Source organism: Puntigrus tetrazona, chromosome 21 (genome assembly GCF_018831695.1).
Source record: "Puntigrus tetrazona isolate hp1 chromosome 21, ASM1883169v1, whole genome shotgun sequence".
Classification (NCBI taxonomy): domain Eukaryota; kingdom Metazoa; phylum Chordata; class Actinopteri; order Cypriniformes; family Cyprinidae; genus Puntigrus; species Puntigrus tetrazona.
Window position 1 is genome coordinate 5,594,862 of NC_056719.1, and position 27,854 is coordinate 5,622,715.

At 36.1% G+C, this 27,854-nt stretch overlaps 6 protein-coding genes across 6 annotated transcripts; all 6 read right to left on the reverse strand.

Moving 5' to 3' along the window:
• Positions 1-2,923: 2,923 nt before the first annotated feature.
• On the reverse strand, positions 2,924-6,106 carry diablob (diablo, IAP-binding mitochondrial protein b). The gene is made up of 6 exons (XM_043220725.1): positions 6,011-6,106; positions 5,569-5,698; positions 4,352-4,477; positions 4,166-4,276; positions 3,945-4,041; positions 2,924-3,514 (listed from the first exon to the last, which is right to left on the reverse strand). The coding sequence occupies exons 1-6, from the start codon at positions 6,049-6,051 to the stop codon at positions 3,315-3,317; spliced, it is 705 nt and encodes a 234-aa protein (XP_043076660.1). The 5' UTR covers positions 6,052-6,106; the 3' UTR covers positions 2,924-3,314.
• Positions 6,107-9,193: 3,087 nt separating this feature from the next.
• LOC122326054 (odorant receptor 131-2-like) lies at positions 9,194-10,150 on the reverse strand. The gene has a single exon (XM_043220724.1). It carries the CDS (start codon positions 10,148-10,150, stop codon positions 9,194-9,196), a length of 957 nt encoding a protein of 318 aa, XP_043076659.1.
• An 873-nt stretch (positions 10,151-11,023) lies between these two features.
• On the reverse strand, positions 11,024-15,413 carry LOC122326962 (odorant receptor 131-2-like). The gene is made up of 3 exons (XM_043222188.1): positions 14,491-15,413; positions 11,256-11,427; positions 11,024-11,134 (listed from the first exon to the last, which is right to left on the reverse strand). The coding sequence occupies exons 1-3, from the start codon at positions 15,411-15,413 to the stop codon at positions 11,024-11,026; spliced, it is 1,206 nt and encodes a 401-aa protein (XP_043078123.1).
• A 2,362-nt stretch (positions 15,414-17,775) lies between these two features.
• LOC122326964 (odorant receptor 131-2-like) lies at positions 17,776-18,744 on the reverse strand. Its single transcript, XM_043222190.1, has one exon. It carries the CDS (start codon positions 18,742-18,744, stop codon positions 17,776-17,778), a length of 969 nt encoding a protein of 322 aa, XP_043078125.1.
• A 2,568-nt stretch (positions 18,745-21,312) lies between these two features.
• On the reverse strand, positions 21,313-22,275 carry LOC122326965 (odorant receptor 131-2-like). The gene has a single exon (XM_043222191.1). The coding sequence runs from the start codon at positions 22,273-22,275 to the stop codon at positions 21,313-21,315; it is 963 nt and encodes a 320-aa protein (XP_043078126.1).
• Positions 22,276-25,380: 3,105 nt separating this feature from the next.
• On the reverse strand, positions 25,381-26,349 carry LOC122326966 (odorant receptor 131-2-like). The gene has a single exon (XM_043222192.1). The coding sequence runs from the start codon at positions 26,347-26,349 to the stop codon at positions 25,381-25,383; it is 969 nt and encodes a 322-aa protein (XP_043078127.1).
• Positions 26,350-27,854: the final 1,505 nt, after the last annotated feature.

Consider the following 27,854-nt stretch of genomic DNA (forward strand, 5'->3'; position numbering starts at 1 on the left):
TAGGGCAATATTAGGCCAAGATATAACTATTTATTTAGGGCTCAAAACATCTAAAAATTGAGAAAATTACATATTACTAATCAGAAATTAAGTTTTGATATATTTACTGTAGAAAATGTACTAAATATCTTCATGGAACATGACCTTTTTTTAAATGTCCTAATGATTTTTGCCATTAAAACAAACAACAAAAAAAACAATCATTTTGACCCATCTAATGTATTTTAAAACCAGGCATTTGACCTTTAGTTTTTTTTTTTTTTAATGAATCAAGTCATTACATTAATGCCATTAAAAACCTCATTTGAACATTTTTTACATAATTTACACATATTTTCATTAGATAGCAACAAATCCATTTAAATTAGTCACTGGGCAACCTGCCCTCAAAGAGGTTTTTGTGTCTCTAATGGTGTGATGCCATGGTAACATTCAAATGGTAATGTATCCTGAACTCAAGTGATAGTGCAGTTGATCTAGTCCTCATCTTGCTCCGGAGGATGTCTTGGAACCAGAACAAATAGACATACTTTAGAGCCCTTGAAATGCAATTGCTCGAACCTGCCTTTTCAAACTCCGCAAAGTGTTTTTGACGTTTATCAAGCGTTACGTGCCCGAAAGATTTTCCTCAATCTAAACACTTGAATGTTTAGTATATTTTACCTCCTGAAAATGCGATTTTTCACTCTTGCATTTTGTAAAACCGGGAAGCGCACCGAGGGTGTTGCCTGCTCCAGGAATGTTGCATGAGTCCTCAAGGACCCTTAAAAGAGGAGGTTTGGTGCACTCTCTTTTGTACCAACACGTCCTGACTTAACTCCCTCCTTGCACAGCACGCTATAGTTTATTCAAGTAAATACGCTGGTATTTCATAAAGCTGCAGTTTTAAACTTTTCCTAGACAAGTAACATAGAACAGCCACCCCCCCCAGACAATAAATCACATGTCTAATGTCATCACGGAGCATGCCAGTAACCAGCACTCGAGTTGCAGGGAATGAAGGGTGTCTGATGCCGGCTGGAAGGATGGAAGAGCTGTTTATGCATTCGTGCTCTCTGCCTCATTTTCGTGTTCAACCCCATCACTCAACGTGAAGCGTTCTTTTTATGCTCATTCTTTTATTTCGGATTCAATAAACAAGTCTTTTGCTTTATAAATACAGAGCGCGAGATCAAAAAACGAGATGTTTGCTGTCAGGGCCGACTATGGGCTTTTCCTTTGATTAGTCCGGCAAACCCCAAATTACTTCAGTGTTCAGTCAACACTGGGACGTTAGTGAAGTTCTGAAGTGGGATCCAGTGTCCAAATCCATGCAGTCCTAGACGAATTTCCATCACAATGGTCGCAGAGGGCAGTCAGTGATGGGATAAAATCAAACTAAGTTATATAAACCGTGGAGTAGTTTACTTTGTCAATTTAGCGAGCCGTTTCCCACGAACATGTCAGATGTGAGATTTCGAAATGATGACTGGGAAGGAACTGCGTTTTTGACTCTTCTATTGTCTTCATGTCAGTTTGACCAATGTTTGGTAAAGAAACATCACATTGTTTTTCATACCGGAACTAGGATTTGCCAAGAACCAGCAATAGCTAAACAAACTTATTTTTAGTTATTTATCTGACACAAGTTTTAGTTAGCTTAAGAGAGTACACATAGCAAGATTATTCATTTATTTATATAATAAAAGGAAAACATGTACACAGAATAGAAAAGGAATAGAGAAAGCCAACGGTGGAGCCTTTTATTAAAGAAAATAGAAAACGAATAGCGAATAGAAAGTGTTAGAAGGTCAAGCGTTTTTTGATTTTTTAAAGAAAACAAATAGATAAAATAGCATCGAGTTAAAGGGTCAAATTACCTCAGAAAGTGTTTCATTCGTGGTCTTTATGGGTCACTTTTTTTTTATCAATATTTGAAAAAAATTTACTTCGAAATTTTGTTCTTCATCTATTTAATCATATCTAATCTGGTTGTTCCCAACATTATCTACAATTTTAAATATACTTTATTAATATTGTAAATTTAAGCCTAAGGTAAGTCCTCACAAATAACATTTTATAGACTATTTAAAATCTAGTTGTACATTTCATACAATTTTTTAAGCATCATTTGCAAGTGTAGCTCTAAGCTTAAAAAAAGTTTGTTGTTGGTTGTAAATAAAAGCAATTGTCTTAAAAAAAATGAAATATTAGCATTTAACAAAAAAATTACTGAAATGAACGACTGAATACAAACATAACGTTACAGCAGCGTCACGTTCGTGTCAACTATATATTGTCTTATAGCGCCACCTTGCGGTTGTTCAATCATCACTCGAGATATTTTTAAATCTCTTCTTTGCTAAGTCCAGACATCAGTGTCATTATTAACTTGCAATCCACGAATCAGACAATAAGTAAATCCGATTAGATTCAAATATGAAGGGACGGAGGAATGATATATGACCTCGGTTCTGACTGAAAACTGGCAAGTTAAAATAGAAAACGCTGAAGGCCACAAAGACAGACAACATCTCTACTGACATGATGGATCCGCTGCTAATGAGCCCTTCAGCCCACAACACAGAAAACAACAGGTGGAGATTACAGGAGATAGATGATGGAAGGCTGGCTCTGAAAAAACCACACCGATGAGAGATGCATTACTGTTGCTGAAAAATAAAATGCTGATGTAGATTCTTTATTATGGATGACTGAGAAAGAGACTGAAAATGAAGTTAAAAATAATATTATATATATATATATATATATATATATATATATATATATATATATATATATATATATTTTTTTTTATTTTTTTTTTTTAATTTATATAACATTTATTTTAATTTTATATAAAATTAATTTATATAAAAATTTATTTTTAATAATTTCTATCATGAAAACTAAATATATAAAGTCAACAAAGACTCAAAACAAGTATTTTTTACTGTTTATTTAAAAATGAAAGAAATCACAAAGGTAGTATATGTCTGTAATCATAACTCACTCATATTGTCTACCAGGTAAAAAAGCTGATTTTGATGAATTGATTTAAATTTAAATGGCATTAAATTCTAATTGCATTTATCAATTACAAACAAATGTGCAGCCCATGATCTAGAAAGTTTTTATCCCTTTTCCTGCCCTCATAGTTTTGTATTTAATACTTATGCATCGTTTACATAAATTCTCCTGGCTGCACCGCAGATTCTCCCACATTTCACAGCATTTGTCCTATTAATCAAACAGAAATATAATTCTGTGCTTCAGTAGTGGTGCAGGCCTTTGAACCAGAGTGCTTAAGATGCTTTAAAGCTGTCTCGATGTGACTAGTCCTCTCGTAGATATGCATCCGGGACGTCTTCCTCCTTCATTGCAGCACTGAGAGCATTCTGAAGCCTCTCGCTGTCCTCAGCTTTAGAGTTTTTGAGTTGTCTCTCAGCTTCCTGCATCTGCAGCCGAACTTGTTCCACCTGGGACTGTGTGAGCTGTAGACTGTTCTGAGCTGCCACAGAAGCTTGGTCAGCCCCTGGAGAACACAAGCCTGGTGAACCTATTTCTACAAATGGCTAAGTGCAATTTAACAAGTGACCACCAGGGGGCAGCAGGCGCCAAATTTCAATAGAGCTCTATAACTATAAATCATACTTATTTTAAAGTAATATGATGCAAAAATCACGTGCATTACAGCTCTAAAATAATGTTATTATATATAATAACAAAAATATATAATCTCGTTCATAAAATATTTAAAAAATGTATTATATAAAAAGCTGTATAATAAAAACAATATTATTAAAGGTATAATATATGAAGCTAAGTATATTAATAATATTATAATATAATATAATAACTGATCTATTTTTTTTATTAGATAGATAGATAGATAGATAGATAGATAGATAAATAAATAAATAATTAAGCCTTAAATGCCTCTTCCAGAAAATTAAAATAGCTACCTGCATTGAAAGCTGCTTCTGCTGCCAGCTTTGAAAGATTGATGGCCGTCATCCAGCAGGATTGAAATCGTTTGTAATCGTTTCTCCTGTCAATTACCTAAATAAAATAAAATCAGCTTTGCAATAAATTTGATTAAAAATTAACTACCACTAAACAAAGCAAAATAGCGACACTTAAAATTTGAAAACCTGTTAACAATAACTATTTTTTAAGTCATTACCTCTTGACGCTGTCTAAGAACGACCTGCCAGACTGCATCCTCCTCCGCAGGAGTAAATTTGCTGATCGAAGATGAATAGCGCCTGTGGATCGTCACAAGACCGCTTATAGCCTAGAGAAGACAGGCGTATGGAATGACTTTTTTCATCATGAAAATAAAAACAACTATCCTGATAGTTGTAATTACCTTAACATAACCTGAGATGGAATCAAGCAGTGCTAAAGTAGTTTGTGAGAGGTAAGTATTAGCACTGTTTGTGACCAGAGATGATGCTCTCCGCACCAGATCTTCATGGGTCAGATTTTCCGGATTCTAAACGAGACGAAGAGGAAAGAATGGTTAAGGAGTTTGTCAAATAACAATTTAGTGGAAATTAACACTAAAGACCAACTACGTAGTTGAGACTGAACTGAGACTGTCATCTTCATAGGCCATTCAATCATGCTATTTGACTAATATACGCGACCCAAGCCTTGGTTGGCCATTATTAATAAATTGAGGTCCTACACAGATGTACTTTACTAAAGTTGTGTAATGTTTTATTGAAATGCTTTACATTTTCTATGATATTTACACACACTATTTCCCAATAATGCTCCAATCTTTCCAAACAAAATCTCAACTCAATATCTCAACTCAAAAATGCTATTTAAAATAACACAAAAATGAAAATTTTGTCATAATTTAATTTACTCACCCTCGAGAAGTTCTAAATCTGTAAAATATTTTGAAAAAAGTTTGTAACCAGGTTGACTTCCATAGTAGGAAAAAAAAAATACTGGTTAGATTTAGAACTACTCAAAGGTTAGTAAATTATGACTTTGCTAGTTGTAACATCTTTCCCTAACTGTTTTTTTTTTGTTGATAATTTTGGAATTGATTGTTTGCAGGCCTTTTTTTTTTAAGCTTAAGCATACAAGTTTATGAGTGAATATAAGTATTATCCACAATTGTCTTTCTTTTTTGTCTATAAGCACATACAATTGAGGCCTACAAACAATCAATTTACAACCTACGCTAATTTAAAGAAAAAAAGAAAGATAGAATCCAAGATTTGGCGATAATAAAGCATAACGTGAAACATAAAAGCAATTATTACTAGGAATACGCTAGATAATAATAATAAAAAGGTTTTCAGCACAGCGCAATGTCAGACTCAAACCTAGCTGAAAGGTCACCGCTTAAAGATCAAGATACAACGGATATAATGCATTTTGTTTGAATGACTAAAAATGCTAATAAATAAATCATTTTAACTAGCTGAATGGCAAACTCTATGTACGAGTCACTCAATCATATGTGAAGGATACAGCAATCGTATCAGGAATGAGGCTAGCCCTTAGCCTATCTTTTGTACTCAATATTAGCAGCTATAGCAATCAAAGAGTCGGTGTGGCGCAGACCTGGATGAAAGGAACAGCACACAGAGCACCTGTGAGACTCAAGCTCATCCAGTTCCTCCTGAGGAGGGTGGGCAGCGCTGCCAGTCCGCGTCTACTCTGACTGGAGCCTCTGCTCAGGGACGCTGCACAGCTGCACAAAAACAACGACAAAGCTCACGTCAGGAACAACCTCAGCTCAGAGCCAACGCTTCGTACACGCGACGGTTCACACGCACACGAGGCCAGAAGTACGCTACGAAACAATACGACTAAAGCGAGGAAGTTACGAGGCAACGAGCTGTAGCTGTCAAAGCATTCTGGGCGAATCTACAGACATGTTTGTGTAACGCAACGAATGTCCCATTGTTCGTAACGGCGCGGAAACCACAAATACACTGCGTTCGGGATTCACGAAATTGTGTAAATATTGAAAAAAGGCACTATTCAAAATATTTCTCACAACCTCAATCCTACAGCAAACAGTTTTCTTCGGTAAGCCGCCATATTTGAGATGAAGAAATGAAGTTCTCTCCCTGTCGGTGTTGACTGAGAATTGCACCATCAGATACTGTTTAATAATAATGAGCCTTATGAATACTTAATTAGACTGTATGTATGCGAATTACACTACTGCTACTATTACTACCACTAATATACTACATATATATTAAAATGTACATTAAGTAGGCCTATTGTTTAGGCAGTATACTACTACTACTAATTCTACTACAAATACTACTAATTATTATTGATTATGAAGATACTCCTTATATAATAAGGATGAGTCAACCTTAAGAGACCTACTAATTTTCGTACAAATTTTCATTTAGTCTGTAGTTATGAAATGTGTTCAAATGTGTCAAAAGAAACACTGTTATTTCTTTATTTTTAGTTTCAGATTCTACACCACCATTAAAATATTCAATTTAACTGCTGGGTTGTTTCAAGGACTAATCCAGCTTTTGTTTTCCATTTTAACATTAATAAGTCATATTTGACCCAAGGTTGGGTTACAACCCACAGCATTTTTAATGTGTTTCACAGCATTGGATTTGGTTAATGATAAGCCTTTTTTTGTTTATATATTCAGTTTCATTTGGTCGGTCAGCAGTCAAAATGTAGTCAAACTGCCATAACTGCCACAACCAGGTCTGCAAGTGCACTTATTTTTTCACCACCGCCATGACATTTAATCGAAAGCTTGGATACAGTTTTACACGTACTGTTTTTTGGTTTAACCTTATAGCACCCCTCTCAGTGACCTGAATTACATTGCAGCATGACAATATAGGCTACAATATCAAGTAGTTTCTGCATGCAGTTTTATAATTCAGCCTATATTTGTTCAAGTAATAATCCATTTTTTTAGTTTAAGTTAATGATAGCAACCCTGAAGGAAGACACAGATGTAATAAAATCCAGGAGCTTTTTCTTATGAATCTGTTGATGACTCACTTAATTGCTCTGAATTACAACTCTGTTGGGTGTCCACAGCTGCAGCCAGATTCAGCTCAAGTGAATATAAGTGAGTCATACCCAGATGTCATTTCTATTCATCATAGAAAGTAGTTAAATGAGTCTTGTATGATTAACCGCTCATTAAAACATGTTTGTGAAGGATTTAGGCCCCGAGGACTAATAGTGTAATCTCATATCTGTCAGTCTTCGTGGAAATGCCTATTCCCAAACAATCGTATAAAAACAAACATATTTTTCATCTCCAAAAGTGAACATAAATAATTAATGCGATCACTGACTTTGAGGCGAAGGGAGGTTCCAGTGGGGGTGTTTGTTGTGATACTCCAGAGCTTTCAAGTCATTCAAGACACAGTTTCTTTTCTAAAAAATGACAGTAGGGAAATCTTATGATGTGCTTTGAAAATGCCAATGACATTTAATGTATGTCATGTTCGTTTGTTTGTTGCTATACTAGATCCTATCAAGAGATGTACATAACAAGTAGACCGGACAAGAAACACAGGGCAGAAGACACCTTAAATCTTAAACATAAAGACGGGATAAATAAACACACTTGAAATCAAATGAACACAGCGGAAACACAAACACGAAGACAAACTCCAAATAAGGGCATAAAGAAACACGAGGGAGGGAAAAACATGAGGCAGGGGAAACACAGGCCTGACAGATACCACAAACTGAATTATAAAGGAGATTTTTAGAATTAAAATCCATATAAAATATGTTAGTGGAGTTCATATAAAATAAAAACATTAAACATAAAAATATTTAAATAATTTAAATAGTATTTTCAGTATAATAATAGATTATATCAATTATTAATTTATGAATAAATTTCATTTTAAACTATAAACATTTAAAATATATGGACCAAGGTAAATGAATACTTCATTTCTCAGAATACATGCTAATTAATTTTTCTTTAAAATATTCTTTAAAATTGAGCAAATCAACAATATGAAATGAATATGATATAATATGAATATGAAGTCGGTGAATATTCTTATATAAATATATTTTTGTCTATATTTGGAATTGGTTTTCAGTAAATTAATTTTAATGTCATTTTTTATTTAATCAATTTATTACAACTTAACATTAAAATGAAACGTTCTTTCAACTAAATAAAGTGTCTTGGTAAGCATTTGGTCAGAAATGCACAAACTGATAAAAAACATATAATATTGGAACTTTAATGAAGTTTCGTTAGATGTACTGGCAATTTGTGATCTAAAGAAAGTGCCAGTATCAGCCAGCAGCTATTATCTAGTAGCATTTGAATAGCTAAACATTTAGCCTGGCCAGTCCATGAATGTGAAACCTGCAGGAAAAGCTTACATATGTTGCTCCAGGAGGTGGCATGAATAAGACCAGAGGTTTAATGCCATATTATAGTGTAGTTGACAATGTTGACAATGTAAAAAGGCACTGCTGGACAAATGAGATGTTAAACAGCCTTGAACCCAAGGGTATTAATAGGATAGTCCACAATACCAACTATTCTATATTCGTTTATGCACCATGTTGCTCTAAACCTGCATGACTCTCTTTCTTCGGTAAAACATAAACAAAGATATCCTGAAGAATGTTGCTTAACTAGTTTTGCTTACAGTGCAGATTGAATCTTTTTGGTTACTAAAACTGTTCTTTACATTTTTTTCTTTGTGTTCTACAAAACAAAGTAAGTCATACTGTTTAAAACATGAGGGTGAGTAAAAGATGGCAAAATTTGTTTTGATTGGACTATAAAGTCTCACTGCCGTAAAGCAAATGTCATTTTACACTGTACAGAGAATATACAATCTTTGACCGCTAATTAAAGCCTAATAAAAGACATTTATTATTACACATTATAGCCACTGCTTTTGAGTCTGGGCCTTGTCATACTAAATCCTTTTTTTCCCCCTGTTAGTTGCATTAAATAAAACTTTACTGTAGCAGCTGTATCAATTTTTATGTCACATGACAAGAAAGTGTGCAAAAATGAGCAGTCACAAAACATCTATTAACAAACATTGTCAAAATGTTTGCAGGTTAGTTTTTTTTTATAGTTTTATTAGTTTTCATTTTATTAAACATAATTATACCTCAGATTATTATCTCCATGGTCAGTAACATATCCAATATATTTCAGTTCCGTACCGAAGTGCTAATTTTTAAGCCACTGCTAAACGTGTTGCTCTATGACAAATGGTTTGACTTTGCCTTTACCAAAAGTAAAGTAGTATTTAAACAAACAGCTGAAGGCCTGATCTCTCAGACCATATATAAGAGGACTTAAGCATTTGGGGAAAATGATAAACATTAAAAAGCAAAAATACATCACATTCAATAAAGTAATGTAGTCAGTATAAACATAAATGGCTTCTTGGATCACTCCAACTAAAATGGATGCAGCACAGAGTCCCAGCTGTATTAAATGCAGCAGAACAGTCTTGTTGGCTTTTTTGGCTGACGTTTTATCACAGGCAGCTGTTTTAGCCACAGCTGCTATAGAGGCGTAAGTAAAGATAATAACAAAACACACAGACACAAAAAATACACATGTAAAAGCTATTTCAAGTTTCTTATAGACCTGCAGCCTGAAAAGAGTGGTTCTTGAACAGAATAAATGCATTGCTGTGTTTGTAGAATCAATGGCATAGAAAATAATCATCTCAGACAAGCACTGAATCAAACCTAACATCCAAACAACACCAATGGAAATGTGTGTTCTTCTGTAACTGGTGATTTCTGCATGTCTGAGAGGAAAGCAGATTGCCACATACCTCTCAAGTGACATTAAAGCCAGATTTATTGTAGAAACCTGAAAGAGAGCTTGTGCAGCAATGAGAAGAACAAGACAGACATTTTTCATAATTAAAATCCTACTGACAGCACATATATACAACACAACACTCATAAAGAGATTAAGTGTGTCCACCCAAAGCATGTGACCAAACAGAATATAACGGGATGCCTCCTGAAAAACAGTCTTTTTCCTCAAAGTGAAGAGCATGACTCCATTGACATAGAGGAAAATAACACATGGGGTCACAAACAAAACCGCCTTCATTGGTGCATCTCGATCCAGCACCAACAGAGTCTGAGTGAGGTTAGTTTTGGATTCATTAAAATTAGACATCTTCAGAAGCACTAGCATACATTAGATCAAGATGCTGTTACAGAACACTGAATAGAGTAATACTGAAATCTCTGAAGTCCTGCAAATCTTCAGCGTGTGCTTCCCTCACAGGTGCTGTTGAAGGCACAGATGACAAAGCATCACATTATAAATACTGTTACACTGAATCCCACTGGGTGATTTGTGTATGTGCGTCACAAAGACCTAGGTTGTGCATTTTACTAAAAGAGGTTAAACATAGTGTATAGTCAGAGGTGGCCTTTGCCAGTTTCAAAGAAATAGCTGGAGGCCCCTTCTCCTAGAGAATAAAAAAGATTGAAAGAAAAAGCATACTCTATGCAATGTGATTGCAATTACATCATTCTCTTAGTTATATTTACCATTTTGTCCCACTTTAAATTAGGTGGCACTAATACCTGTGTACTGACATAGTAACTAGAGTATTTAACCACAGTGTAAGTACACACTGATTCATAGTATCTACGACATAATGTATGTGTAACTACACATATGTAACAACTAGGGATGCACAAATTAAGTGAATTTGCACAGCTCATCAGTGCTCATCTTTTACTGCTTATTACAGAACTGGCTTTACTGACAAAATGCACAAATATTAGCTAATGATTTTTGATGCATCTTTAGTAACAGTCCACTGAATGGTATGTGTGAGTACAAATGTGTAACAGGACTAACAGCACTATTTTATAAAGAAACTATTACACTTCATATTAAGTTTACTATGTAATTATCGGGATAGGCCACATAGGCCTAATTTATGTCAGATCCTCCTTTCTGTGAGTGGCTACTGAAGTGAGGGGCTATTCTGTGCTGAGGCCCTCCAATGAGTCAAGGTGCAGGTTTATCGGGTATTCAAGGTTTCCTGAACACGATACATGCCTCCTCGCCTTCCACCATGATGGGAGAGGTGCTCTCTTCGGAGGCCTCCTCCTGGTCCCCCTCCCTTCTCAGACCACTGGCAGTCTTAAGCAGAGAAACATGGAAAGTGGTTGAGATACAATAATTGCCATGTAGAGCTAAATGATAAGACACTGGTAGATAGCCAAACCCACTGTCCAGGAACCTAGCTTGGGCCCAGGCCTACGATGACGGTCAGCCTGTGCTCTAATGTGACAAACTGCTCGTTGAAGGTGTACATGGGCAGCATTCCAATTCTCCCTACTGCATTGTAGCCAGTCATCAACAGCAGTTCAGATGGTTCTCCTAACCAGGGAAATAAGGAGCTGAAACTGGGAGATTTGTGAATCATCTTGGTCCTGGGGAACATAGGTGCAGTTTTGTGTGCAGTCAGGAGGTGAGGGGTTGCCAGATTGTGCGTCCCAAGGATATAGAGGAATTTAATTGTTGGGACAGGGAATCAACATTGCAGTTCTTTGAGCCAGGGTGATATGTGATCCAAAAGTCAAACTGAAAAAACAGAGACCATTTAGCCTGTGGAGAATTTAGCCTGTGGAGGACCGTTTGGCCGATCTGATGTACTCCAGATTTCGATTACTGTGAATGGAAGTTTGGCGCCCTGTAACTAGTGTCTCCACTCCTTGAAAGGCTGCCATCATGGTGAACAAATTCATGATCCCCCACATAATTTCACTCCACTGCATTTAGTTTTTGGGAGTAGAGAGCACAGGGAAACAACTTTGAAGGATTATGCTGGCGTTGAGAAAGGATAGATCCGATTCCCGTGTTGGATGCATCAACCTCTACAGTGAACTCGAGGTGCTGCAGTTGACCAGTATAGACGTGGCTTGCCTCTTTGGAGAAGAGATGTTAGCGGTGCTGAAATTGCAAATTAATCGTCTGTAAAAGTTGGCAAAGCCCAGAAAGCACTGCAGCTTCTTTACAGTTCTCAGTTGGGGCCACTTGAGTACTGAATCCACCTTCCTCTCATCCATCGCCACCCCATTAGCACTGATGACATACCCCAGGATAGAAATTTGCACTTCTCTAGCTTGGCGTTTGTGATCAATAAGACATTGAAGGCTTGAAACTTTGACAGACTATTGGCGAGTCCAAATGGCATAAAAAGATATTCATAGTGCCCAGTGGTGGTGCACGTCCTGATTTGTCCTATGTTCCTAGGTCAACATATTTTGTTGGCCCTGGAACATTTTAACCCAAGAATTTTGTCTATATCTCTACATTTTAATTTATCCTTACCCATGAGTAATGTCCAAAATCAAAGAAAATGATAGATGAATGACACTGCTATACAAGAAACATTGATTGTATACCTATACTTCACAAAAACTATACATTTTTTCTACAAATCTGATTGGCTAATCACAATGTTGTTCCAGGGTCAACAAAGAACAAGTAGAAACTCAAAATCAGGTTCTGGTAGAGAAGGCCTTCTTCCACTTTTCTCCCTCCTGGATACAAATGAGATTGTAGGCACTACGTGAGTCAAACTTGGTGAAATATTTGGCTGTACAAACCCGTCCAAGAGCAGCTGGAACTAATGGTAGAGGATAGCAGAACTTCACTGTGATCTCATTCAAGTGACAATAATCAATAGAGGGAAAGAAGAAACCCGCTGTATCTGGGGAACTGGATGAAGCCCTTTGCTACTTCCTCTTTCACATACACTGTCATTGTAATAAATATTTATGACAGTAATACAGTATGTTATAAACATTAATAAGCTACACCAAGAAAAAAAAACATTTTATTCTGACATTTAAAACTTTATTTTGGCAATTTATACCTATATAGCAATCTTTTTTTTTTTTAAATAGGCAAATTTTATGACTCTCTAGTCAGGAGTTAAACAGTTGGGTTTTACAGTTTTTGAATCCATTCAACCAAATCTGGCGGTAGCACTTTTAGTTAAAGCTTAGCATAGATCATTGAATCTGATTAGACTGTTAGTATCTCACTCAAAAATTACAAAAGAGTTTAGATATTTTTCCTGTTTCCTGTTTTTTCCTGTTACAGTGCATGACCAGTGAAGACCAATGAAAAATGAAAAGTTTTTTAGGCTGATACTTTCAGGAACTACACTTTCAGTCCGGTGTAAAACTTTGCTGGTGTACAATTTGTACAGCAGTTGCAATGATATTACACAGTGCCTGAAAATAGTACTCAGCTAGGAAAAATTTTAAATCTTTGTGGTCGTTTTTAAGCGCGTTGGTTATGGTATAACCAAATTGAATGATCTATGATAAGTTGCATCTAAAAGGAGCTGTATCGGTAGTCAAATTGGTGAGTGTTCTTATAATGAAGGCACTGATATAATTGTACATGAAAGTCAATGGGCCCATTTCTGTGTATACATGGGATTATTAGTGCAAGCAGTCTTGAAGGATTATCTATATCAGGACTTTTCTCGCAGTGTCTAGAGTTAACCCTCTTTACTTGTAGGTGACCAGTCTTTGTGAAGTTATGTTTTCAGATTGCATTGTACTCGCAGCTTTAAACAGTCCATTGGCAACCCTTTCTTGGCAGCCAGTTTTCCAATTCACTGTTAGTTTCATATTGCTTGCACTATTCTAACACAATTTATTTATTGAGTTGGTTGACTCTTCACTCTTGTATTACATTTTTTTTAGAAAGCCTAAGAAGAAAGCCACTAAATAAGGTCTGACAGCATAATTAGTCAGTGATGACTGTTTTTTTTATTATTTTATTATTTTTATTTTCTATTCTGTCACAAAACACTGATTAAAGGAAAATAATAATGATTAGGCTATCTTGTGGCCACATTAGGAAAAAACAACAACATTCCTACCATTACAAATGCGCATATGACATACAACATACAAGCATTTTCTTAATCCTTACTGTGTCCCTTTTTTAGAAAAAAAATTCTAAACAGAATTAAACACTAAAATAAGTAAGTCTGTTTTATGCCTGGATTGCCTTTTGAGACCAAATATTATTTTCTATTTAAATAAAGATCTAAAATCTTATAAATATATATATATATATATATATATATATATATATATATATATATATATATATATATGATAAATCTTGAACTTAGATATCTTGCTTTGTCTTTTCCCCAGTAAAATATCTAACAGATTTGAACATTTAAATAAGTTCAGTTCTGGATATATTCTGGATATATTATCTAAATAACAACAGTCTTCCTGTCTTATACATTGCTTCTTAGCTAAAGTAATCTGGTTATAGAAATATTTACCTAAAATTGAGAAGGTTCAGTTGTTTAAGCATAGATAAACTCCATGACAAATCATATTATTTCAATTATAAAAAAATAATGATTTTATTATCCCAGTAATAAGAGTGAAAAAGTATTGATTTCAAGACAGCAGCATAGTATGTACTAAACTTGTACTTTACAACTATTTTGCCTTTTGAGACCAAATGTGATGTAGTATTTAAATAAAGAGCAAAAGGTCTGGTCTCTCAGGCCATATATGAGGGAACTTAGACATCTTGGTAAAATCATAAACACTAAAAAGCAAAAATACATTATATGTAACAATGTCAAATAGTCAATATACAAATATATTGCATCTTGGATCACTCCAATTAAAATGGATGCAGCACAGAGTCCCAGTTGTATTAGATGCAGCAGAACAGTGCTAATGGCTTTTTTGGCTGACGTTTTATCACAGGAGGCTGATTTAGCCACGGCTGCTATAGAGACATAAGTAAAAATTATAACAAAACACACTAACACAAAAAACACACAAGTGAAAGCTAAATCAAGATTCTTATAGATTTGTAGTCTGAAAAGAGTAGTTCTTGAGCAGAACAAAGGCATCACTGTGTTTGTGGTATCAATGCAATAGAAGATAATCAACTCAGACAAGCACTGAATCAAACCCATCGTCCAAACAACACCGATGGCCATGTTAGTTCTTCTGTAACTGGTGATTTCTGCATGTCTGAGTGGGACACAGATAGCCACATACCTCTCCAGTGACATTAAAGCCAGATTTAGCAAGGCAACCTGATAGAGAGCTTGTGCAGCCGCAAGAAGAGTGAGACAGATATTTTTCATTATAGTAATCCTACTTACAGCAGATACAAACAACAGCGAACTCATAAAAAGATGGAGCGTATCAAGCCAAAGCATGTGACGAAACAGAATGTAGCGGGAAGCTTCATGAAAAATAGGTTTTTTCCTCAGGGTGAAGATCATGACACCGTTGACATAGAGAAAAATAACACATGGGGTCACGCACAAGAACGCTTTCACCGGTGCATCTCGATCCACCAGTGGTAGAGTCTGATTGAAATTTGATTTTGGTTCAATAACATTAGACATATTTAAAACAAAAATAAGGCATAAAGATGTTCACCATACAATCTGTTATAACACACTGAATGAATAATACTGAAAGCTGCAGAGTCCTTGTAATTGCAAATCTCCAGGCTTGCGTTTTGTTGAAGGCACAGAGAGAGAAGATTCAGAGTGCTGGCACAGCATCACTGTTTAAATATTATTAATCTCATTATTATATAACAGTGTACATATTTATTCCCAGTAGCCGCTTTGTGTGTGTGCCTGCTTACTTTGTCCCCAGAAGTTAAATCCAGCAAAACGTCCCATTAGAGACACATCCTCAATTCTCCTTTCGACAGTTTACTTGACAGGCCATCTAACCAATCGTAATGTTGAATCTGTTGTTTTGTCTGACAAACATACCAGATAGATAAGATAAATTACCAAAAATGACCAATACATTAGCTTTTGACATTTTTGCAATAAATAAATTATTGTAATTGCATTTATTTTTTTATACTGTACAGAAATAGTTATGTTTAGGTTTAGAGGTAGGATAGGGACTATAGAAATATTTTTAATGCTATATCGTTACAAAAATTAACAACCAGTCCGGTGTGGAATGCCCTCTAATGCAGTTCGTGGGCACTCCACCTGACGATCATATCATAGTCCACACGGTCCTAACTGGGGACAAGCTAGAGATTCTGAGGGAGGCGAAACGGAGACAGAATTTGGGCATGATGGAGGGCCAGGTACATGTAGAAAGGACCTAGCAGCTAAAGAATGGAACAATGGCGGTCCTGGAGGACGGAGCCTTGATGGACCTGGTCCATAGAGCAGAGGCAGAGCTGGGAATCTCCAGGGCAGAGAGGCCCCTGCGGCCAAGACAGTACAGGCTGCATAGCTGTGACATAGCTGTGACAGGCCTGGACAAGGACTCAAAGATGAACACAAAGATTCAAAGGCAACTAACATGACCGTGACTGGGTAGGATGAGGATATAGAAGCAGCCTCTGTAGCCATCAGCGTAGACATGAGGTGGCTGTGGGTGACCAGAAGAGATGAGATGTGGCTGTGGATGATCAGCGTAGATGTTACGTGAGTCTGGCAGGTCAGCAATGATTTGAAGTGACTTTGGCAGACTGGTGGTGGTGGACATGTGATTCTGTCAGATCGGCATTGATGTGAGGATCAGCAATGACTTGACGTGACTGGTGAAAATCAAAGATCAAAAATCTGAGTGGCTGATTTGTTCATTTTAAATGTTGAAATATGTCTAAATTGTACATTTTAGCATCTACAAATATGTACAAAATTTTCCGTTTTGTGCTTGTAAATGTTATGTATTAATACCTATAAACATCAGACCAGACTGACCAGGCTGTCAGTGGACTTGAATTTAAAAAAAAAATGTTTATTTATGCCTTTTCTCTTGATGTCTGTCACTTAGGTGGTAATTGTTCAAATATTACTAATATGTACAGTTTAGACACTGATATGTACTAATGAAGTACATTTTAAATGCTGCCACAAAAAAATTCTGTAAATCAAAATAAAACCTCTTATTCTTAGCATGTAGATGATGTGAGCATATTTATATAAAAGACAAACTAGATTACATTCAATACAATACAATTTATTTACATTTATCAGTATAGATGCGTGTATAATGCACATGACAAATTCAAAGTATACCAAAGTATACCATCTTAAATCAATTCTACATCACTGCTGTAAAGTGTAGTGCGATTAGGGCTTAACAAGGACATTTAATCAAATAAATCAGATGGCCAGAATAAAAATGACTTATAGACTGATAGAAAAAATTGTGTAGATGCATTTGAAAGGAGATACAGCAGAACATTGAGTCAAACAAATCATTCCAGATAAACTCTTTTAAAAAGGAATTGTTCATAGAACTGTATAGGTAAAAAGAGTAATGAAAAAATTAAAACAAAAAAACTATACAATATAACAGACTATTGAGCAACAGCTTTGTAAAAGGAAAAGTTTTGTTCATGAACAAATAATAGAAATGCTGCATAAAATGCTTTGCTACATATTAGGTTAGATTGAAAGTAAATTCCTTCATAGTGTTATAAAAGCAGTTGTCAAGATACAGTATGAGATTAATAAGACAACAAATATTCAAAATGTCATATCTGCGGTCATTACACTGGCAAAAAGTAGTGACAGGTTAAATGTTTTTATAATACCTGGTTACATGACTTACCACAATTCAACAATTTTTGTATGGTTGATCTCCAATATATCACCTACAGAATCACATATTTTACAATTTTAGAGATATATACTTTTGTATCGTAACAATAAAAGCACATGATCTACTAAAGCTTTTAATTTAACACCTAAAAGGCTTTTATATAGTATCCAGTATTTTTTAGCCTCCTCCAACTAAATGTATTTCTGTATTACAACTATTTTGCTTTTTTAAACCAAAAGTGAAGTAATATTTAAATAAACTGCTGAAGGCCTGATCTCTCAGACCATATATAAGAGGACTTAAACATTTAGGGAATATCAAAAACACTACAAAGCAAAAATACATTACATGTAATGAAGTCATATAGTCAGTATAAACATAAATGGCTTCTTGGATGACTCCAACTAAAATAGACGCAGCACAGAGTCCCAGCTGTATTAAATGCAGCAGAACAGTCTTGTTTGCTTTTTTGGCTGACGTTTTATCACAGGCAGCTGTTTTAGCAACGGCTGCTATAGAGGCATAAGTAAAGATGATAACAAAACATACTAACACAAAAAATATGCATGTAAAAGCTATTTCAAGTTTCTTATAGACCTGCAGCCTGAAAAGAGTGGTTCTTGAACAGAATAAATTCATTGCTGTGTTTGTAGAATCAATGGCATAGAAAATAATAATTTCAGACAAGCACTGAATCAAACCTAACATCCAAACAACACCAATAGAAAATCGGGTTCTTCTGTAACTGGTGATTTTTGCATGTCTAAGAGGAAAGCAGATGGCCACATACCTCTCAAGTGACATTAAAGCCAGATTTAGCAAAGCAACCTGATAGAGAGCTTGTGCAGCCGCAAGAAGAATGATGCAGACATTTTTCATTATAGTAATTCTACTAACAGCAAATACAAACAGCACTACACTCATAAAAAGATAGAGCGTATCAAGCCAAAGCATGTGACCAAACAGAATGTAGCGAGAAGTCTCTTGAAAAACAGTCTTTTTCCTCAGGGTGAAGATCATGACTCCGTTGACATAGAGAAAAATAACACATGGGGTCACGCACAAGAACGTTTTTACCGGTGCATCTTGATCCACCAGTGATACAATCTGAGAGAGGTTCGATGTGGAACCATTAAAAGCAGACATATTTAAAAAAAATAAGACATGAAGATGTTGACCACAGATGCTGGTATAGCACACCCAATAATGCTGCAATCTACAAAGTTAATTTGAATGCAGATCTCCAGACTTGTGTCTTGCTGAAGACGCAGAGAGAGAAAGATCAGAGTGTTGGCACAACATCGCACTTTAAATATGGTTAAACTCATTATGTCATTTACGTGTTGAATCTTAGTGGCTTTGTGTGTGTGTGTCTGTGTGTGTGAGTGGGTGGGTGGGTGGGTTTTCTGTGTGTTTTTACCCTATCCCAACCTCCTGCAGGTGTATCTTCCCTGTTTCCCTATGTTACAGAACAACTAAGCAAAAACATGGATTGAGCAGCAGTGGAAATCAGCCAATCAAGCATTATGTTACTGACTTTACTGAAGTGGAAAACTTGACTTCAATGGACAATGTATGTTTAATGATATATTTCCGTGGAGGGTTTTCTGAGCTGCTCCGTTCACTTATGCCATTTCATGAAATTAATTGGTCTCTGGATCATTACATTGACATTGCACTGCACATGAGTGGTTCATCTTTCAGTGTTGAGGCTGTTGAGAAGTAATATGGCATTGCATGCAGGTCAGTAAGGGTGGCTGTGAGAATTAGTCAGCTACAAGCTTAAGGTGATTCAAGTTTACTGATCACTGCTTCACTGATTCGACACGCTTGTGAACTGGCAGTGACATTCGCAAAATGGAGGACACAACAGCGCCTCTTTGTGCCACAGCTGCCAATCCACATCAAGCCAAGACACCACTGATCTTCAAGAATCAAGTCAAGTCACAGCTCCCCAACCACAGGAGTTTGATCCTGGAGATCAAGTCATGGTCCTAGTTCCAAATGCTGCAAGTTCCTGATCACCTAGAGGGTCCTTACACAGTGTTGGACAAGATTGGACCGATCACTTACCATCTTCAATGCCGGGAAGAAGAAGAGCCATTTAGCTGTACCACACCAATCTTCTGAAGAAGTGGGTCAGGATTAGAGACCAGCTCACGGCCCTCGTCATCCTGTGGTTGTCAATGTCAACCCCCATCTTTCCCAACCCCCGGTACATCTTGACATTGGTCCTCATCAAAGGCTACTGGAGGTACCCCTCTCTGAGAATGCCAAACCTAAAACTGCTTTTTCCTCCCTTAGTGGCCCCTGGCAATACCAGACGCTTCCCTTTGGCCTCCAAGCTTACCTGGACAACATGGTAATCCACTCCAAGGCATGGGAAGACCACCTGGACCGTTTGCAAAGGGTGCTCTCAGAGCTCCAGAGGGATGGACTCACCGCTTTCCAAGGCAAAGCATCTGGGTTTCCAGGTGAGACTGGGTCTCACTCGACCACAGGAGAAAAGCATTAAGGAGATACGCTCTGCCCTGAGGGCCCGAGACCAAGACACTGGTACAAGCCTTTTTAGGGTCGTTAGGATACTATCCCTGACAGACTTAACCGGAGATAATACAGTGGACACCAGCAGATGAAGTAGGACTGGTCAGAGGAGAACTGGCCCCAACTGAGCCTGGTTTCTCCCAAGGTTTTTTTTTCTCCATTCTGTATGGATGGGATTTTGGTTCCTTGCCGCTGTTGCCTCTGGCTTGATTTGTTGGGGACAATTAATTTCTAGTGATTATCGTCGTATTGATTACAGAGACCGTCTCTGCATTTAATAACAAATTGTTCAATGTTGTCATTATACATCCCTATCATTGTGTTCTTCTACTTTATACTGTGCAGTGCTTTGATACAACCTGTGTTGTTAAAAGCACTATATAAATAAAAATGATTGATTGATTGATTGATTGATTGATTGATTGACCCCACTAGTGATGGCCCTGGTCAGATATCGGGCATCATTTTCACTGCATGATTTTCACTGACTGATTTAGAAACCCACCACTTAAAAAAGCCAATCAGTTTAAAAAAAGCCCACTGTTGTTCTGCAGAGACACCCTTCTCCAATGTGTAAGCAATCAGCACAGCACATATAAATGAACAATATAAAATAAACACCTATTTACATAATCATGTAATCAAGAAAGACATATTAGTCCAAGTGGTCTGTACTATTGACATTATTTTGTCTTATTGTTTAACGTTCAAAAAGGCTGAAACCTTTAAACCCAATTTGATGTTACATATATATATGTTCCATAAAATGACAGAAGAAAAAAAACTCCATAGTAGCTGTAATTTTGTTTATCACATGGACAGAAAAGGTGCAAACAAACAACAAGTAGTGAGAAATGCACATCTATAAACCATATCCGTGGTCAGTGCATTTTCAAACATGATGAGTTTAATGTGTTTATTAAATATGCTTGTAAGTTATTTTACGTGGCTTACCTTCTGTAGCATCTTTGTATCAAGACATAAGTTCATGTTTTGCAATAATACACAAATGTAGTGAAAACACAGTGACATTCTAAAGCATTTTAGTAGTACTATGTTCCTTTGAGATTTTTTTTATACTTTTTTTTCTAGTTTTAACTATTTTAGGCATTTGTAATGTAGTCAGTTTCAGATAACATTCCAATAGCCATCAGATAAATCTGATATTTCTCAACCACCTGATACTAAATGTATTTCTGTATTACAACTGTTTTTCTTTTTGAAACCAAAAGTGAAGTAATATTTAAATAAACAGCTGAAGGCCTGATCTCTCAGACCATATATAAGAGGACTTAAACATCTTGGAAAAATCATAAACACTACAAAGCAAAAATACATTACATTCAATGATGTCATATAGTCAGAATTAACATAAATGACTTCTTGGATGACTTCAACTAAAATAGACGCAGCACAGAGTCCCAGCTGTATTAAATGCAGCAGAACAGTCTTGTTGGCTTTTTTGGCTGACGTTTTATCACAGGCAGCTGTTTTAGCAACGGCTGCTATAGAGGCGTAAGTAAAGATAATAACAAAACATACTAATACAAAAAATATACATGTGAAAGCTATACCAAGTTTCTTATAGATCTGTAGTCTGAAAAAAGTAGTTCTTGAGCAGAATAAATTCATTGCTATGTTTGTGGTATCAATGGAATAGAAGACAATAATCTCAGACAGGGATTGAAAGCAGCTCATGATCCAAATAACACCAATGGCAACGTTAGTTCTTCCGTAAGTGGTGATTTCTGCATGTCTGAGAGGAAAGCAGATGGCCACGTACCTCTCTAGTGACATTAAAGCCAGATTCAAGGTAGAGACCTGATAGAGAGCTGTTGCAGCAATGAGAAGCACAAGGCAGACAATTTTCAAAACAAAAAGCCTGCAAAGAGCACACACAAACAGCACTACACTCATTACAAGATTAAGGGTGTCAATCCAAAGCATGTGTCCAAACAAAATATAGCGAGATGCCTCCTGAAAAACAGCCTTTCTATTTAAAGTGAAGATCATGACCCCGTTGACATAAAGAAAAACAACACATGAGGACACAGACAAAAATGTTTTCAAATCTTGATGCAACGGCAGTACAGTCTGAGTGATGTTAGATGTAGAATCATTAAACGTAGACATTATTAAAACGATTATAAAACACTGAATAATACTGTGAAAGTTCAAAGTCCTTATAATAGCAAATGTTCAAACTTGTGTCGCCGCTGTTGCTGAAGACACAGAGAATGATCAGAGAACATCCCACTTTTAATATCGTTGCCAAATAGTTGTCATGAACTACGTACGTAAAACCCCAGTGGCTGGTTTGTGTCAAAGTGGCTTGTCAAAATGCCTGTTAAAAAAAAAGAAATAACCCTTGGTTGAGTGCCTGGTTTATATTTCTTTGTTTGTTTCTGTCTTTGAAGTTATAACACAGGCTGTGCATTTGCTTAGAAAGCGGTTATGCGCAAAAAAAAAAAATTACGTTCACGTTTGGGAAAAACCATTTGTCATGATGGTCAGAGAGCCAGTTAATGGAAATATAATTTTTATTACCTACTTTCACACAAATTTGCAGAATTTCGATTAATAAAGCATAATTTACCCACAATTACTTAAAGAGTATCATGTTAGCAATACTAACATGCTGGGATATTTTAAAACTGATGCTTTTGAATGTTAGCATCACACATATCCAGATCTGTGGGTTTTCATAGACGGTAGGTTTGTTCGGTAGCTTACGGAGTACATAAAAGGCAAAGAGCTTTGGTTTGAATCTTGTGTAAATATGGTTTGACAAAACAGTTTAAATTGGTGCAAAAGAAAGCTTGCATCAGCAAATGTGTTTTTATCTCAGTTTTGCATTTGTTAACACTATCTGGTAGGTTTAGGGTTGGATTTGGTGTAGGGCATATTTCCAACATGATAGTACATTAACTTTTAGCAACAGTTCACAGATTTTTAAATTCTGAACCGCCTCAATACATACGTACCTATGTCAACGCAATAAAATGCCAGGGTTCACATATTGAACCTACATTTTACCGCCACTCAGTGAACATTTCTCTTTGAAACTATGACAAATGTGCCCTTTGTATTCACAAGCTTGTCAGCTGATGTAGCATGATTGCTCTCAGTTTCGAATCAGAAGAAGTCTTTGAACAGTTAAACCATTTTTGTCCCTATTTTAACTGTCTCAATGCAAAGTCTAAAGCGCACGGCGCAGGTGCACTCTAAATCCACTTTTGCTATTGTAATGATGGGAAAATGGTATATATACTGTATATATATATATATATATATATATATATATATATATATATATATATATATATATAAATAAATGCAAGATTTGCATTTTTAGCAAACAATTCAGCATACTAGGCTATATTCGAAGCAGCTCTTCTGCCAGCTGCTCTCTACTCACCTGTGTTGCTGCTTGAGGATTTGGGTTAATTGCCATACAGTTCATTTTCATGCCTTCTAAAGTCCTCTAATCCTAAAAGACATCCATGGTGTGTGGCAATGTTATTCAACACACAACATGCCACAAAGAATGCTCTGATCTTCTAAGCGCTTCTGATCTTCTGTCCCCCCTGACTTATCCAAACACCTAAAGTGCATTTTTTAGCAGGCCAAACATTATCTCAATGGCGGCTCATGCTTTTGTGTGTTTACAATTTAAAAATCCTTCCCTTACTGTTGTTGGCATGAAATAAGGTGTAATCAGTCATGTCTTTAATAGATATCCATTGTCCCTTAACAGTCACCCACCCAGCGATGGGTCACCATGAAAGACTGCAGGAATGACATAGTTGTCCAAAATAAAGGAGTCATGGCTTGATCCAGGATAATATGTAAATACATGCAAAACCTTGTTGCATCGCAAATCATCTGTATATTGATGGAAAGGGTTCCCTTACGATGAACGTAAATCAGAGCATTCTCTGACAGGGGACTTTTGCATGCACCCAAAACTTCAGGGATCCCAAAGTTAGTCAAAAACTCCTCTTTGACCCTATTTTGTCAGACTAGGCTTGATGTTACTGCATATATGGCCGAACTTACAACAGGTAGAGATATACCTCCAATCGAACTCAAGGGATGTTGGAACGACCTACTTCAAGCTTGTGGACTTCAGCTGGTAGATCCTCTGCCTCATTTGTCTTTCAATACTTTGACGGAGCAGGTAGTCAATTTGGCTGAACAATTCGAAAATACATAACATTATAAAATACACTAACTTGTTCAACAAGTGATGTTTTGCTGAAATGACATGTTAAGTGGCCAGTCTTTCAGTCATCTACTATACACCCGATGACTGTCCATCATTGCATTTTTTATATGTACGTAGCCTACACAATAATATTCTTTTACACTGTAATCCATTAGTTTTTAAAATGTGTGTAATAAACAAATTCAATGCTAGCTGCGGACACACTCTTTGAATAACAACTAAAAATAAATACAAATACTGCATTGACTGTAGACTTTAGACCAGGTTTGAGTTGGTCTGTGGCACTGGTTTTCAGTCCTGTTCCTGCTAAGCTGATGATCTGATTCAGATGTGTAAATTAGGGAGACGTGCAAATTGTGCAGATCTGTGGGTCCTCAGGAATAAGTTTGAAAACCACTGGTCTATGGCCCCGTCTATTTTCACTTCCTCGAAATAGCAACGTGCCACCAATACACCTGAAAGCATTTTTTTTTTAGACCAGCGCACCCATGGGCGCACAAATGGGCGCAAATTCATTTGCTAGTTCTTCTTGTATGTTACACTGTAATGTACATTATAAGAAAAAACCTGTTTACATTTATACCAGACCATATGCATTAAGGACGTTGCGCAGGTTTGCTGCATGTTTCAAAATTTGATTTAGCACTGTATCAGCAATCAAGTGGTCAATAGAAAAAATATTGTATTTCATGTTTTATTTTCTATCATAACAAGAACTCTTAACAATAAGTCAAGCAGTAAATGCATTGATTTATACTGCTGTAGACTTTCAAAAGGTACTAACATGTATAGTACCATTAAGATATTAATATATACTTTAAGGTACTGATATGTACATTTTAGGGGTAAATTATGTATTCACTTCAGAGTTTGAAAATTTTTTTGCAATTATTTTAATATGGTAACTCCAATATCCCATCACATAATCATATTTGCCAGTTTCAGAAAATGATCTTTTTAGCTTCAAAATATTTTCAGCTAACGCGTATGAAGAACATTGTAACATCAAACTATATTTTACAACCTCTCGCTACTACATGTATCTCTGTATTGCATCTGTTTTGCCTTTTTAACCCCAATGTGAAGTAATATTTGAAAGACACGCCAAAGGCCTGGTCTCTCAGGCCATATACAAGAGGACTTAAACATCTTGGGAAAATGATAAAGACTGCAAAGAAAAAATACATTAAGTTTACTGAAGCAGTAAGGCCAAGACGAACATAAATTGCTTCAAAAATGGGTTCCAATAAAAGGGACACGAGACCAAGAACCAGTTGTAACAAATGCAGCAGAACAGTCTTGTTGGCTTTTTTGGCTGACATTTTATCACCGGAGGCGGTTTTAGCCACAGCTGCTATAGATGCGTAAGTAAAGATAATAACAAAACACACAGACACAAAAAATACACAAGAGATAGATATTTCTAGTTTCTTATAGATCTGCAGCCTGAAAAGAGTAGTCCTTGAGCAGAACAAATTCATCACTGCACTCGTAGAATCAACAGCATAAAAAGTGATCATGTCAGAGAGGGGCTGAATCAAACTCATCATCCAGACAATACCGATGGCCATTTTAGTTCTTTCAGAAGTGATGATTTCTGCGTGTCTGAGAGGAAAGCAGATGGCCACGTACCTCTCCAGTGACATTAAAGCCAGATTCAGCACAGAAACATGTAAGAGGGCTGTTGTAAAAAAGAGAAGAACAAAACAGACATTTTTCATAATTGAGATTTTACTAACGGCGCATATATACAACACTACGCTCATACACAGATTAAGTGTGTCGACCCAAAGCATGTGACCAAACAATATGTAGCGGGCCTTCTCCTGAAAAACAGTTTTTTTACTCAAGGTGAAGAGCATAACCCCATTAACGTAAAGGAAAATGACACACGGGGTCATAGACAAGAACACCTTCACTGGAGCGGTTTGATCCATCACTACCGTCAGAGTGATGTTAGACACATCCAAATTAGACATCTAGTATAAGGCATATAGAACAAATTGATCAACAGACGCTGTTATTAACTACTGATTCAGAACAATACTGTAATTTATAAAATCCTTCCTCCATGCTGCATATCTTTAATAGGGCTTTCTCTTGTTACTGTTGTTGTAGGCAGAGAGAGAATGACTGCTGAGTGCCACTCGAACATCACACTTTAAATACCATTATCAAATATTTTGTCATAAGTTACGTATTAAATCCCACCGGCTGGTTTGTGTGTGTGTGTGTGTGCATGAGATGTAAAAGACTTGTGTGTTTGTAATAATTCCATTTGTTTTGCATAACATGATGTTTTCACTTCACAAGATGTCAGCTGATGGACTGGAGCCTGAGGGTGTGTTAATTTCAGCAAATGTTCAATCGTTTCAAACCATTTGAGGATTTCACCGAAACATTTATAAGTACTTTTGATTTCCAATATGAATAGGTCCACGCACCAATTTGATCAAAATCAGTTCACTCATTAAAATTACATTAGACAAACTTAGCTTCTGTTTGTCTAACAGTTAGTACTAATAGAAGTAGAAACAAGCATGCATTCGTAGAACCCAATCGTACGCGTTTTACTTTTATTTATAGTGAAAAATACATATACTAAAACGTATTTGAAATATGTTTACTACAAGTATACTACAAATACATTTACATATTTATGTACTTATAAAAAATAACCTGCAGTTTTATTTTTAAAATGTTATAGGCCTACATAAAGCCTGCTAAACTGGATAATATTTGAAATAATATATGACATATATGAAAGTAATTTAGTGTTTAAAAAATGTTTAACTAATTTTTAGTGCTTAATTGTGCAATAGGGGTGAATATTGTGCAGATATGTGCAGAAGTAGGGTTGAAATCTAAAGATATACCTAAGTATATTTGATTGTGCTGAAGCGGAACTATTACAAGTATACTTTAGGTACACTTTATATATCTTGCATTAAAAGACAGACATTATTCAAAGACCATACAGTCCTCATCAATAGTGGCATTAAAATATATTTTAGAAATAATATTAAGAAATGTGCTTTGCGAACAACTAGTATTCCAAATAAAATCGAATTATAATCATACTTATTATGGAATAATTGCATCATGGTTATTGTGTGCTTCAAAACAGGATATGCACTTACAGTGCTGATCTGAACTCTCATAACCACCTGATGTCAATCTCGGAGGTTACATCAGAATCCACCCACAAACAGTCCCTGGCGTTTCCATTATGAGTCTCATTAAATATTTACTATTTGTCTGTGTGTTTGTGGTCTCCGAGGCTTTGACTTCTACCTGAGGTGGGTACTTTGGGCCACAGGGAGAAGAAAACCTTATGTTTGGCACATGTTGTTATCGAGTGCGCTTTGTAAACATCAAAGTATTAAATAATCATTACATCTTCAGGTGACGTTCTAAGACGTTGATGTGCAGTGACAATAACTTAAGCGCTGAATTTAGGCCATTCACTAGCTAGCATTTTATA

Bases quoted from the DNA above. Each gene is read 5' to 3' on its own strand.
- LOC122326965 (XM_043222191.1), bottom strand. From the start codon at position 22,275: ATGTCTACGTTTAATGATTCTACATCTAACATCACTCAGACTGTACTG.
- diablob (XM_043220725.1), bottom strand. From the start codon at position 6,051: ATGGCGGCTTACCGAAGAAAACTGTTTGCTGTAGGATTGAG. The intron at 4,277-4,351 runs GTAATTACAACT...TGTCTTCTCTAG, and splicing joins CCATCTCAGGTTATGTTAAG to GCTATAAGCGGTCTTGTGAC. The intron at 4,042-4,165 runs GTAATGACTTAA...TATTTTATTTAG, and splicing joins TTCTTAGACAGCGTCAAGAG to GTAATTGACAGGAGAAACGA.
- LOC122326966 (XM_043222192.1), bottom strand. From the start codon at position 26,349: ATGTCTAATTTGGATGTGTCTAACATCACTCTGACGGTAGTGATGGAT.
- LOC122326962 (XM_043222188.1), bottom strand. From the start codon at position 15,413: ATGTCTAATGTTATTGAACCAAAATCAAATTTCAATCAGACTCTACCA. The intron at 11,428-14,490 runs GCAAAATAGTTG...TATGTTCCCCAG, and splicing joins ATCACATTTGGTCTCAAAAG to GACCAAGATGATTCACAAAT. The intron at 11,135-11,255 runs GTAGGCCTGGGC...TCTCTGCTTAAG, and splicing joins AGCACAGGCTGACCGTCATC to ACTGCCAGTGGTCTGAGAAG.
- LOC122326054 (XM_043220724.1), bottom strand. From the start codon at position 10,150: ATGTCTAATTTTAATGAATCCAAAACTAACCTCACTCAGACTCTGTTG.
- LOC122326964 (XM_043222190.1), bottom strand. From the start codon at position 18,744: ATGTCTGCTTTTAATGGTTCCACATCGAACCTCTCTCAGATTGTATCA.